This window comes from Sorex araneus, chromosome 3, assembly GCF_027595985.1.
Source record: "Sorex araneus isolate mSorAra2 chromosome 3, mSorAra2.pri, whole genome shotgun sequence".
NCBI lineage: Eukaryota > Metazoa > Chordata > Mammalia > Eulipotyphla > Soricidae > Sorex > Sorex araneus.
Window position 1 is genome coordinate 190,844,293 of NC_073304.1, and position 13,690 is coordinate 190,857,982.

The 13,690-nt window shown below is 53.0% G+C and overlaps 1 protein-coding gene across 6 annotated transcripts in view; it reads right to left on the bottom strand.

Moving 5' to 3' along the window:
- RAP1GAP2 (RAP1 GTPase activating protein 2) overlaps window positions 1-13,690 on the bottom strand; it is a 255,839-nt gene that overhangs the window by 168,936 nt on the left and 73,213 nt on the right. Inside the window, exon 1 of one of the 6 annotated variants that reach the window (XM_055129989.1) lies at window positions 4,615-4,823. The exons of the other annotated variants lie outside the window; for them this stretch is intronic. Within the exon in view, the coding sequence (XP_054985964.1) occupies window positions 4,615-4,721 (107 nt within the window). The 5' untranslated portion in view covers window positions 4,722-4,823. Of the gene's footprint in view, window positions 1-4,614; window positions 4,824-13,690 lie in introns of those variants that run through there. 6 annotated transcript variants of the gene reach the window in all.

Here is a 13,690-nt window from a genome sequence, read left to right on the forward strand (position 1 = left end):
GTGCATCGCCAGGTGTGACCCAAAAAGCAAAAAATAAATAAATAAATAAATAAAAAAGAATAAAATGACCAAAAAATGACATATCGATCTTTACTTCATAATACTCTCACAGGGCAGCGGGCTGGGAGATGAAGGACACCAGACTGGCCACAGTTGATAAGATCTAACACTGGAAAACATGTACTACCATCCTCACATGTGTGTGCATGGTGAAAAACTGTCTGTAAGAGACGTATCTAAAAACCAAATATGGGCTTTTACTAACAACCTCCAAACCACAAGACATTAGACCCCCACAAAGGAAGGATCAGATCTATTAGACTCACCGTTTTACCCACCCCTCCAGAGGCTCCAATGAAGGATCTACCGAGTGATGAGTGAATCTCTTTTCCTCTTCATAAACTCCCTGGTGGTTTCTTGCCAAATAACTCTCCCCTTCCCCCCATGAAGTGGATTTCTTTTTCTATGTTTCCTTTTACTTCTTTCAACTACTCAGAATTTCACAGCCCAGGTCACACCAATCTCCAGGCATTTAGGCACCTACAAATTTGGACTCTGCTCCTCTGCGGAGTCCTTCCAGCCAGCGGAGCCTGATCCCCACTCAGAGGACGCATCCCCCCGCCCCAGTCCCTCGAGTCATTCCTGATTCCTGGGCTCTTCCCCTGGCGGACCTGCCACATCAAGAAGAAAGTGGGCTCTGGGGGCTGGAGCTATAGCACAGCAAGTAGGGCGTTTGCCTTGCACTCGGCCAACCCGGGTTCGATTCCCAGCATCCCATATGGTCCCCCGACACCGCCAGGAGTATTTCCTGAGTGCAGAGCCAGGAGTAACCCCTGTGCCAGGTGTGACCCAAAAAGAAAAAAAAAAAAAAGAAAGTGGGCTCTGAAAAATCAAAGTCCCGATTTGCACACTGCTGCTGCCAAGGCCAAATCCACCTGCCTCCTGAAACTACATTGAAACCTAATCTGCTCTCGCACCCACCACTGCCTCGTAGGAACCCTGGGGATGGGACCCCCTGGAGACAGTTGAAAAAAATCAGCACCGGGCCAGAGACACAGTTCAGGGAGCTTAGTCAAGGCCCTTGTCTTGCATGAGGCCAAACCCAGCCTGATCCACGGGATCACATATACACCCCCGAGCAACAGCCTTGGCACAGAACCAAGAGTAACAAAAGGAGAGCGAGTAAGAAGGAAACTGTCTGCCATAGAGTCAGGGGGTGCTGTGGGGTGGGGGTGGCGGGAGGGATACTGGGGACACTGGTGATGGAAAATGCATACTGGTGGAGAGATGGGTGTTCAATCATTTTGACTGAAACTCAATCATAAAAGCTTTGTAACTATATCTCATGGTGATTCAATTAATTAGTTAATTAATTTAAAAGAACCAATGGTAAGACCTGAGCACCACCGAGTGTGGCCCACAAACAGAAACAAAGCCTTAACCTTGGGGTCAGAGAGAAAGTGCGGTCTTACATGCAGCTGACACAGGCTTGAACCCTTGCATCCTTTATGATGCCCAGAGCCCCACCAGCAGTGAACCCTGAGAAAAGCCGGGTGGAACCCGAAGATCAAAAGAGAAAGAGTCAGCACCTCCGTATTGCCCCCATCTCTCATGGAGAGCTGCCACCTCGAGGTTGAGCACCACACCCACTGCTCCGGGAGGCAAACTGAGGCTGGAACTTGGAGAAGTATCTGAGAGTCTCCTGGCTCCAAGCCTTCAGGGGACCGTGACATTACCCCCTTCCCTGGCACACTCGCCTGCCCCCACCATGCAGTATTTGCAAATGGCCTAGGGAGCAGGAAGCCGACAAGGACCACTGAGCCATCACTGCAAGCCGCACAGGACTGTGTCATTTCTTAACAGCCAGAAGTGTTATCTGCACAGGCCTGTCAATTAAAGGTGCCGGGGAGATCGATGGATGGATTAAACCTTCTGGAGAGGGTGGTGAGGGGGGCCTGAGTCTGACTTGACCCTGTGGTGAGCAGGAGGAGGAAGGAGGAACTCAGCAAATTCAACACCCAGCGTGGAATTAGGGGAGTGCTGAAGAGACGCCGCCAGCTGCTGCCTGCTCTGGGCCTCCTGCGGCCAGTGTCCACAGAACAAGGGACACAGCATGCACTGCGCTGACTTCAGAACCTCCAGATGACAGCCAGCAAAGCTAAGGCCTTTAGCACCACTGAGCACCAAGAAAACGAATCCCTCTCTTCGTGGGCTCACCGTGAAGCCCCTAACCAAACTCATCAGAAAAATCAGAGAATGGAATGAAGGCAGATGGGAGAGTCGTCACTATCTGCCTGGACCTCCATCCTGGGGACCCATCCCTTCCTGTTCCCCAGGCCCAGTCTTCCCCATCCAGTGTCTCTCCCAGCCTGCCTCGGCTGGTGCCACATCAGCTGCCTCCTTGGCCCACACACAGCCGGGCCTGACCACTGACAGGCCTCCATCATCAGGTTTCTTATCCGATTTCTGGGGATGCAAGCCCCGAGAGAGGAGAAAGGAAGCGGCTCTGAGCAAACCCGTCCCGCCTCACGCAGATGCATCTTCACCTACATGATCTCACGGATCACTCAGGAGCTCCTTGGGTAAGTAGAGAAAAGAGGCTCGAGGAGATTATCCCGAGTCAGAGGATGAGGCAGGACTCCAGCTTCCACCCCCTGTGCAGGGGCCTTTGTCACTACAGGAGCTGGCGAGTGCCTCTCTCTTTCTACACAGCACAACTTCTCATTCCTCAAAACAGACCCCAAATGACCGCCCCACACCCCCGGACCAGCCCCCTCCCGTCATCCCTCTCCAGATAAAATACAGAAAAACAGGGGACAGAAAGATCATCTCGCAGGTCAGGCACAGGCAGAAGACCCAGGTTTTATCCCCAGCACCCCACAGGGTCCCAGAAACTCTGCCAGGAGTAATCCCTAAGCACAGAACCAGAAGTAAGCCCTGAGCACCCTCCGTGTAGCCCCCAAACAACAACAACAAAAACACTGAAGGGCAAGCAAGGAAGAGAATCAAAGTGTGGGGAGAGTGAACCCAGGCCTCAGTGGGTGGCAGCTTTTTCTACTACAGTGTGTCCCTAACATCAGGTATTCTTAGCCCACCTGCAGGCTTCTGCCACGTTCCATACCATTTGTCTCCTGACTGCAGCTAATCTATTTAATAGTCTCATTCTTGTGACTTCATACATTTTCACTGAGAGTGATGCCTTCCATCACTGCCACAAAGGGGGAAATCCACCCGAATGGACCCATCTAGGAGAGAAAATCTAAAAATAAATAGTACAAAACAATCCAAGTTGTAGGCAAGCACAGTTCCCCGAGCCAGAGGTCTGCTCTCTCCTTGTTGTGGAGGGGAGATTAGCAAGTGTTCAAAAGGTGTTAAAGCCAGACTAGCACCAAGCTGAAACTTTCCCCTGGCAGGAATCACGAGCATTCATAAAGAACTGAAAAGGGAAGAACTTTCTCACTAAGTGACTCAACGTTACTGCAATCTTAACCACCTTAAATCATTTTGCTGGAGATGTGCTCCATGGTGTGGGAAACAGTGAATGTGACTGTATTATGGGAAGGGGGACAGGAAAGACGGGAGGAAATGGAAGCACAGGGGCGGCAAGCCGTGCCAGCTTCTCCGAGTGCTGCATTCTGACCACCACCTCCACTTGGCACACCCAGCTCCCAGCACGCCAGGGTGTCTCAGCTCCGCTGCCCTTGTCTCAGCCTTGTCTAACGCAGAGCACGGCATAAACGCTCTAGAGTCCCCTGGATCCAGCAGCTTCTGCCGGTCACCCCAACCCCTGCAACATCCCTACGGACAGTCCAGCTCCAAGTGGCCCGGGGTTGCCGGTAAGCTCTGGCTTCTCCCACCCTGCCAGAGAAGGGACGTTGTGCTAGCTGTGTGGGCAGCTCGCAGATGTCTGCTGGACACCATGCCTGCAGCTCGGACGGGAGCCCAGGACGCTGCCCCAGCACCTCCTTTGTCAAACAAACCCCCAACACCTCTCCCTCCGTAGTCCGGGCAAAGTGGTTCTAAAATCACAGAGAGAAGGATTTTCAACACCCAGGGACAAATGGCCAAAAAGAGTTACGCCCAAGCAGAAAGGTGAAAGGCAGAAAACCCCAGAGAACCCAGGTGTTGGGTGCGAGGCGGGTGAAGGAGCAACTTCCAAACTTGCCCTCTAGCTGCCAGCACCTTGCGCAAAGCAACCGGACCCGGCCGGGCGGGCACCGCGCCGGTTCCGCCAAGGTGCAGAGACCCAAACGCGCGCCAGGGCTCAGCCGCGGTCTGGTCCGGGTCAGCCCGCGCTGCCTGCTGCAGGCTTCGGGAGGGTCGCTGCGATCGGCCGAGATCGACCGGAGAAGGTAGGAGCGAAAGTCGCGGGAGCTCTCTGGCGGGGATGCAGGGACCCTTCCAGCCCCCCTCCGACCCAGCGGCTGCCCCGCCTGGGCTTCCGAGAGAACCGGGTCTGGAGCGCAGCTCCGAACTCGCTCCCCCGACGGCGCCGGGGGGCGGGCGTCCTTCCACCTCCCCGCGGAGCGAGCACCCTCCGGAAAAGTCCACGTCCGAGGAAACGGAGAGCGGGCGCGCGAGCGCCGGGCAGGGGGGCGGCGCGGCGGGCTTTACCTTTTCTCTTTATTCTGCTTTCGGGATTTGTGCAGGAGTCCGATGAGCACCACGGCCGCGCGGATCCCCGCCTTTCGGCAGTGCATCCTCCCTGCCGGCTGGGACATGGCGAGGCCGCTGGCGGTGCCCGGCCGCACCCTCGCCCGCCGCGCGCCCCCGCCGGCCGGCTCCGCGCGCTCCGCGCCGCCCGCGCCCGGCCCCTGCGCCCGCGCCCCGGCCCCGGCCGCCGACTCGCATGGGCCCCGCCCCGCCTAGGTGCGCCCCGGGGGTCAGGTGACTGGGCGCTCACTTCCCGGCGACCTTCAGCGTCGGCCCCGGGCCCGCAGGGCGGCCGGCGCCCGCTCCCCCGGCGCGGGCATTTCCGAGGCTCGCTCGGGGCGCGGCCTGGACGGGCGGCTCCGGGGCTCGGGCTCCGACGCGCCGCCCGCCCGCGCGGGGACCCCGCCCCGGCCCCGCCTCCGTGCCCGGCCCGGGGCGCCCCGGCCGCCCGCTGCGGGGAGCAGCCGCTCTGGAAGGGGTCCGCCCCGCGCTCGCGCTCCCCCGGCCCCGCGGCCGACGCTGTCCGGCCCGGCCCGCCGGGATACTTCTCCGATGCGGTCACTGTCTTTAAAACCCGGGAGAACAACGAGCCCAGAGAGCAAACGCGTCCTCCCGCGAGCGAAAAGGCGTTGGCGCCGGACAGGGCTGCGAGGGGGACCCCCCCCCACACACACACACACACCCCGGCTCCCAGCCCCAGGCTCCCCCCAAAGACGGCCGGGCGCGGGTGGCTGACTCTGCTCTCGGGATTCCTGCGAGGGGTGCGGGGGTCCTCCCACGGTCTGCGTTGGATTCCCGGGCGCCAAAGTTTGGCACCCTCGCGGCCACTCGACCCTCACCTTGCGCCCCGAGTTGCCTGGGAGACGCAGGTCCCGCGTCCCCACCCGACTCCCCGCACCCCACCCGCACGCGCACGCACCCCGCCTCCCCCCAGCCCCCGCGTCCCTTCTCCCCTTCCTTTCCGCACACTCGGTGCAAGCTTCGTCTTGTAGAACAGAAAGACGGAAGATTGCGCCAGCTCGCGGGGGTAAAGGGCCCTGGCGGGGGCGCTGCCATGGACCAGGGGTGCGCCAGAGCCCTGAGACACCCGCGCGCCAGAAATTCTAGCCCCTCTCACCACGCCCCCAAGCCTGGGAACCACTGGCCAGGCTTCTCCTTCCATCCCCCGGGAAGGGACTGGGCAGAGGGCTGGAGGGAATTAAAACAAGCCAATTAGTCCATCTTTGGAAAGAGCCCTGTTGGGGCTGAAGAGGTCCCTGAGGCAATTTGCCCTGTTTGTCTAGAGTTCCAGCCAACAGAAAATGCTGGCAGGGAAGGGGACCTTGCTGGAGAGGGGAACGGGGGACCGGCTGCAAAAGAATCAGAGGGCCTGAGGGCTCTGCTGCCCTTGGAGTTGGGGGGTGGAGGCGCGGAGAACATGGACTGCCAAAATGCTCTTGTTTATTTATGAAGCTTCATTACCTCGGGCCCCCTGCGCCTGCAGCCTGCAGCGGTGGTGGGAGATCACCAAGAGCCATGGCCATCTATTTATAGCCAGAGAGTGACCCTGGCCCACTTCTGGGGGGTGCAGCTCTGTCAGCTGCAAGGACTACGCAAATAGTGACCTGAGAATCTAGCCCAGGAAAAGAATGGGGAAATGAATATCTTGGGGGTAGGGGCTAGGCAGACCTCCTCAGACCAGCCCTCCCCACCCCCTTTCCTCAGCCCCTGGTAGTCAGAGAATTCACCTGAGAGGCAGGTTACTATGGCAGAGGTCCCAGCCACAGTTGCAACCCCCAGGAAGCCTATTTTATCCAGAGGCTGGAGAAAGCAGCAACCCAGGACAAGGTCTCATGAGGTGGGTGAGTGTAGCCGCTGCCTTCCTGGCCCCCTGCCTGGAGACACCCGGTGTCAAGGACACAGTGAGCAACAGGGCACTGGGAAGAAGGGAGGGGAAGAATCTTTCCACCAAGCTGGAAACCTGATTCATTCTTGTTCATGCGTTCCAGGCCCTCTCGTGATGCTTCCAGTCCCGGTGTGGCTGAAAAGATGTAGCTGTCTCCACGAGGCCATAAACTGACCTGGGACTCAAGAAGAAGTTTCCTGGGAATTGGAGAGCCCTTCCCTCGGTCCACACCCCACACCCAAACACCGAAAGCTTAGGGAAACCCGTCCATGACCACCAGTAATCTATGCACCCTGCCCATTCCACCAACCATAATTAAATTCTGAGGGTGTGTCCAACTTCGTGCAAGAGACTCAGGTAAGAGACACTAAAGACCATCCCTGTCCAGAATGGGGCTGACACATAGGAAACTGCAGAACAAGTTCCCCACCCCCAGCTTACGCACTGTCGCCCAGCCACTATTTCTCCAAATTCTACCATTCTCAGGCCACCTTCACAATTTCCTTTCTTTTTTTTTTTTTTTTTGCTTGAGCATCTTAACCATTTGGTTAGTCACTTATTGTTCTTGCTTTAATTAACTCACGCGTTAATCACTTTTAAAAGAAAAAACAACATGACTACCCTACATGGATAGCCATTACCAGTCATTAAGTTCATAAAGACAAATACAAATATATTCCGTGTTAGTTCAATGCTGTTGCCTGAGGAAGGAGAGTGAGGAAAAGGGGCGTGTCTTCTGTGTCAGCTACACACCTGCCCCCTCTCACCACCCATGACACTGTCCTTAAGTCACCAGGTTTGACGGGAATTGAAAATGAACAATTTTCACACCGGAGATTGTCTCTGGGGACGCACGGCGGCGGGGAGGGGTAGCGGGGGAGGTGTCCCACAGGTGAGGTGACTTCCCCCAGCAGTCCCCTTGCTCACAGATCCACAAAGGCATGTCCCACCCCACCCCCACCCCCACCCCCAGCCCGCCATCCCTAAGAACAAAGTGCCAGGCAGCTAGCTAGCTTCTAGACTGGGTCTTTCTACCCCGGTTCCAGGGAAACCCCAAGGCTGAGAGGGTCTGAGACAGGGGGCGGGGGCAGGGAAGTTAATCATGAACGGAGGGCAGGCAGCTGCACAGCCATTCCTAAGGGGCCAGTGGGCTGAGACAGACAGACACGCATGCTTGGTCCTGAAGAAAAGGGCCTTCTGTGCCGGGAACCCGCTCCAGGAGACACATCCGTGTGAAACCGGGACTCAGCCTGGAGCCAGGCAGCTCTCCCAGGGCATGCGGACCAAGCCCCATGCAAGCCTCCCTGCCCTGCAAAATGACTGCAAGCCTTGGTGGCTAGGAACGGCGGTAGGTGTGGGGCCAGAGCAGCCCTGGAGCCTGAAGGCTGGTCCTATCTTTGACGAAAACCAGATCCTCCGCGGGGAGGGGGCAGTTTCCAGCCTTCCTCTGGGTCACACAGCCTTGACAGTGATTCCAGCATAAGACCTCTGCTCAAGGGAGGCCAGCACCCCCACTCTCTCATCCCTTTGGGGACACAATCCAGACGCACCCGGGCTCGGAAAATTCAGAAATCCCCACCACCACCACCACCACCACCCGCGCCGGCCCGCTCGCATCGCACTTCCACAGAGGGCTCACACCTGTGCTGGCAAGGCACGAGCCTGACATCGTTGACATCGTTCTTGGCAGGTACATTGGTGCCCCCTGCTGGACCCTGACATAATTGCACCTCTGGGTTACCACCGTTAAGAAAAAAAAGGAGAGGAAGGAGAAAACGAGGAGAAAAGCTTCAGGGAAAAAGAAACAAATTAAAGGTCACTTGAGGCTTGGAATTAATTTCTACTTTGGAAAAGAGAGAGAGAGAGATCTTTGAGAACACATGACTCTCCTCCCACGTCCTACTTTCCCTCCAGAGCCCAGCATCTGTCCCCAAGAGGGCCAGCACCAGGAGGAGGCTGCCAGGTTATCAAGAGCTTGGAAAGACAACTGGACTTCTCTGCATTCACACGTATCATTCGAACAGAAGGAGGCTCACAAGAGAAACTGGCTCCGATTTTGGAAATGGATCTCAGGGACTTGTGTGGCATTTCCGAACTTCGGGCAGAGGAAGCCATGCCCAAGGAAAGCCACAGAACCCTGGCGGGCATCCAGCCCCCAGTTGCACATCCTTGGGCGCCGTGAGGCCGCGGGGTCTGATGGCACGGAACGTGGCTGATTTCCTGCTGCGAGATTACAGAGGGATGGGTGCGGAGGAGGAAGAAAGGAGTTTGTTCTTCCTGTATTTCTTGGGTTCCTGAAGATACTCCAAACATTTTTGATTCGTTGAAGGAATTCTGAATTCGTGGATCCGAATGGTAGGACTGTAATGTTGCCTCCAATAAAAACATTCAAAAGAATTCTTCTGTGTGAAATTTCTGACCCACTGGAAGGATTGACTTTTCCACAGAGGCTGCCCAGGTGGGCACTCTGGAGCAGCAGAAGCCCACGACCCCTTGAAAGCCAGGCTCCCACCCGACTGCTTACAACCTTCTCCAGTGACTGCTTGCACTGAAGCCACTTCCAACTCTGGAGTTTCGGGGGCTGAGTGGAGAGTGACGGCGGGAAGCCATCTTTCCATAATATTAGCAACACTGCTTAGCAACAACTTTCCAAGTAAGAACCAGCCGACTCCCTAAGCCTATTCTGCTTGGCAGGGTGGATTCTTACACATGCATTATTTATATACTATCTTACATACCCAGGAACGCCTTCTGTGCCTGGCTTCCTAGGGGGAGGATGGATTACACCTAAGCGAGACTTCCAAAAGTCTCGGCCTTTTTTTTATACCCCCTTTTCCAGTTCTTGAGCCAAACCCAGGAGTGCTTTGGGGTTCCTGGCTCAGTTCTCCCAGTGGCATTTGGGGGAACCAAGCTGGACTGGGGAGTGAACTCAGGCCTCTTGTTATATACCATGCCCCCAGCCCCTCCAGCCATCTCCCCAGCCCTGAGACAGTTCAAGTTTGGAGTAGTAAAACTTTTTGTTTGTTTGTTGGCTTTAATGTGGGAGCGCCAGTTTCGACCCCCGCATCACATGTCCCCCTGAGCACTGCTGGAAGTGATCCCTGAGCACTATGCCAGGAATAGGCCCCAGCTCTCTTGGCTGAGGTCCAAAAGTTAATTAGGCAATTAATTAATGTAACTTTTTCTTGGTACCAAAGAGCCATTATTAACAATATTAGCTTCTGTTCTGAGCTCAAATTCAGTCCTAAACTAACAGGCTATTGAGATGAGAACCCATTTGTCCCAATATTTCATGTCCTCAACTTGTTGTGAGGCAACAAATCTACAGTGATGGAATAAAAATTAAAAGAACCTGCAGTCAAACCACTGTAGCACTGTAGCACTGTCTTCCCATTGTTCATCAATTTGCTCAAGCGGGCACCAGTAACGTCTCCATTGTGAGACTTGTTGTCTGTTTCTGGCATACCAAATATGTCATGGGTAGCTTGCCAGGCTCTGCCATGCGGGCGGGATACTCTCAGTAGCTTGCTGGGATTTCTAAGAGAGATGGAGGAATCGAACCTGGGTTGTCCATGTGCAAGACAAATGCCCTACCCGCTGTGCTACTGCTCCAGTCCAGCCAAAGGTATATTCCTTTCTCCAGGCTATAGACTGTCTGCACGGCCCTAGGAAATTTTAGCTCTCTGGGCCTCACTTGAGTCATTGGTGAAAGAGAATAACACGCACACCGTCCTCTGAAACTTCCCGCAGGAGTTACATGAGCAGACAGTTCTGTCCAAATGTGCAGATGAAAATATCAGTAGCAACATTAATAAAAAATGACAACTTAGCACCAAAATGATCTCTGGCCACCATGGAATACCACTCAACAATAAGGAAACAGAACAGCACGTAGGGTGCTTGCCGTGCACACAGCCAATCCAGGTTCGATCCCTAGCACCCCATACAGTCCCCTGAGCACTGCCAAGAGTAATTCCTGAGGGTAGAGCCAAGAATAAGCCCGGAGCACAGTCAGATGTGTCCCTAAAACAAAAGAAAAAAGGTCCTCATGAGGCGAGAGGGCCAGGCAATAGTGCAGAAGGTAAGGTGCTTGCCTTGAACATGGCAACATGGGTTTGATTCCTGACACCACATATGGTCCCCTAAGCACCACCAGGTGTGATTCTGGAGCCGAAGTAAGCTCTGAGAATTTACAGGTGTAGCCCCCAAACAAACAAACAAACAAACAAAGCATTAAGGGGAGAAGACACGAATGCCTGCAAACACATGGAACATGTCAGAGCACACTAAGTGAAAGAAGTGGGAAATAGAAAAAATATATATATGGGGGTGCTGGAGTGATAGTACAGTGGGTAGGGCATTTGCCTTGCACATGGCCAATCTGGGTTTGATCCCTGGCATCCCGTGTGGTTCCCCAAGCACTGCCAGGAGTTATTCCTGAGCACAGAGACAGGACTAACTCCTGATCATCGCCGGGTGTGACCCAAAAAGCAAACAAATAAGAAAAGAAAGAAAATATGTATGGTCCATGAGAGATGGTCTAATGGACTGAGCACATAGATTTTCTGCATGCAGGAGGCCTGGGTTTGGTCACCAGCATCACCTGGTCCCTCAAGCACTGCAAGCAACTGACCCCAGGACTAAGTACAGCTAAGTATGACCCAATGCTCCCCAAAAATGTGGGTCATAGTGGGGAAAAGATTAACAGTGATCATTTCTGGAATTATGTGTATTTTTATTATCCTTGAATTATCCATTTTATAAATTCATAAGAAATATTAATTTCTTAAGTGGGGCCAGAGCAAAATAGTACAGCAGGTGGGCACTTGCGTTGCACATGATTCACCCAGGTTCAATGCCCGGCACTTTATATGGCCCCTGAGCACTGCCAGGAGTAACCCCTAAGCACAGAACCAGGAGTAATCCCTGAGCAGTGCTGGGTGTGGCCCAAAAACAACCCCCTAATAAGGGAATATTAATTTTTCAATTATGAAAAAAGATTAAGATAATCTGTTTTGCTTGTTTTTGTTTGGGGGACACATCCGACAGCTCATGGGGATTGTTCCTGGACCTGTGCTCAGAGATTATTTATTTCTAGCGGGCTTGGGGATCATATGGGGTGCCAGCGATCAAACCTGGGTCAGTTGCATGCAAGGCAAATACATACCCATAGTAGAATCACTCCAGACCCTTATCAATTTTTTTTACTTTTAAAGACTTAAGTGATTTAATTAACATGATTATGTATTCAACATAATGAACATATGCTGAAGAAGGTTCCCTAACAATTACAGAAAGTACTTAGTTCCTCATAAAGCTTATAAGAACATAGCAAAACATTTTACCATATTCTGAGCCATATAGAAGTCACAAAGAAACAAAGCCTGGAAATCATGAAGATCAAGCTCTTTCACTACAATATAATTAAACTGAAAACTGATAAAAACAAAAATATAATACTGGAAAATGTTTAAATATTAAGAAACATTTATAAATAACCAAAGGGTCAATCAGAAATCCCAGTGGAGCTGGGAAACTACTTTGAACTGAATAATAATGAAAACACTTCACAGCGGTTCAAAGAGTTTTGTTTGGTTGTTATTTATTTGTTCTGGTTTGGGGCCACACTCCACTGGGCTTAATCCTGACTATGCACTCTAGGGTCACTCCTGGTGTGTGCAGAGGACTATATGGGAGTCAGGTACCAAACCTGGATTGGTCACATGCAAGGCAAGAAACCTGCCAACTATCTCTCTGGCCCAGTTTAGTTAATTTTGACTTCCACAAGAGTGTACATGTTTACATGCATTAGGAGTACAAGGTGACTACATCATCCCCACCACCAAGGTGCCATTATCCCTCTCCAATTGTCCACAGGACCCTTCCTGTCCACTCTCTACCCCTTGGAAATCTCAGTCTGTCCTCGGAGTCAAGGGTTTATTTCCATTAAAGGGTTTGTTTCCATTGGGAATTGTCTCTTCCCTTATATATCACATAGAAGTAAGACCACCTCATATGTGTCTTTCTCCCCTAACTGATTTCATTTAGCCTAACACCCTCTAGTTTCATTCATACTGTAGCAAAAGGCAAATTTTCATGTTCTTTTATGTCTGAGTGGTTCTTATTGTATAAACATAGTACCCCTTCTTCATACATATTCAGGTATTGGCCATTGTAGACAGCACTGCAACAGGCATCACTGTATCACTGTATCACTGTCGTCCCATTGCTCATCTATTTGCTCAAGCAGGTGCCAGTAACATCTCATTTCTCCCTGTTGTGTTCAGGGTCAGGGGAATGAGGCCCATTATTGTTACTGTTTTTGGCATATCGAATACGCCACAGGTAGCTTGCCTGGCTCTGCCGTGTGAGATTCTGCATCACTCTCTTCTGGGAGCTTTGTTTTATAGTCTCCGGATCTTGGCCGTTGATGAGATTACATGGTGCCGGGGGCGGTTTGTGGGTGTGGCTGCCAAGCTACTGGGAAAATGGGGGATCTGGGTGGAGGAGGCCCAGTCCCAATCTGAGCAGGCTTGGAGATCTCAGCCCATGGGTCCCGCATACCTGGGTTCCTCTGTCGGTTCCTTCATGGGTGAGGCTCGTCCAAGCATGTGGAGAGTGGCCATGGCTGTGGCTGGGTTCTAGAGGTTTTCAGCTGCTGGGGCTCTGCTTGGGGCAGGGAGGGAAACTCGACCCACCACCCTCTGAGGGGGCCCCGGTGAAGACAGTCTGATGCAGGGACAGGAGGTTCTGCAACAAGCATAGGTATGCACATTTCTTTTTCAATTTTGTATTTTTGTATTCTTGGGGATAGATCCCAGGAAATGCAGTTGCTGGTTCATGTGGTAATTTTAGTCTTTTTTCTGGGGGGTGGGGGGTGAGTCACACCTGTTAATGCTAGGAGTTACCTGGCTCTGCACTCAAGTATCACTCCTGGAAGATGCCAGGGATTAAACCCAGGTCAGCCACATTGGAGGAAAATACCCTATCTTCTGTACTATCATTCCAGCCCCTAGTCTTAGATTTTTGAGAACTCTTCTGATCATTTCCCACAGAAACTATAGTACCAGCCCAAATTCCTGTGGGTTTATCGAGAGGATTTGCTGGAATTCCCACTAGTGGTAAATGAGAATCTCTTTCTCAGCACACCCC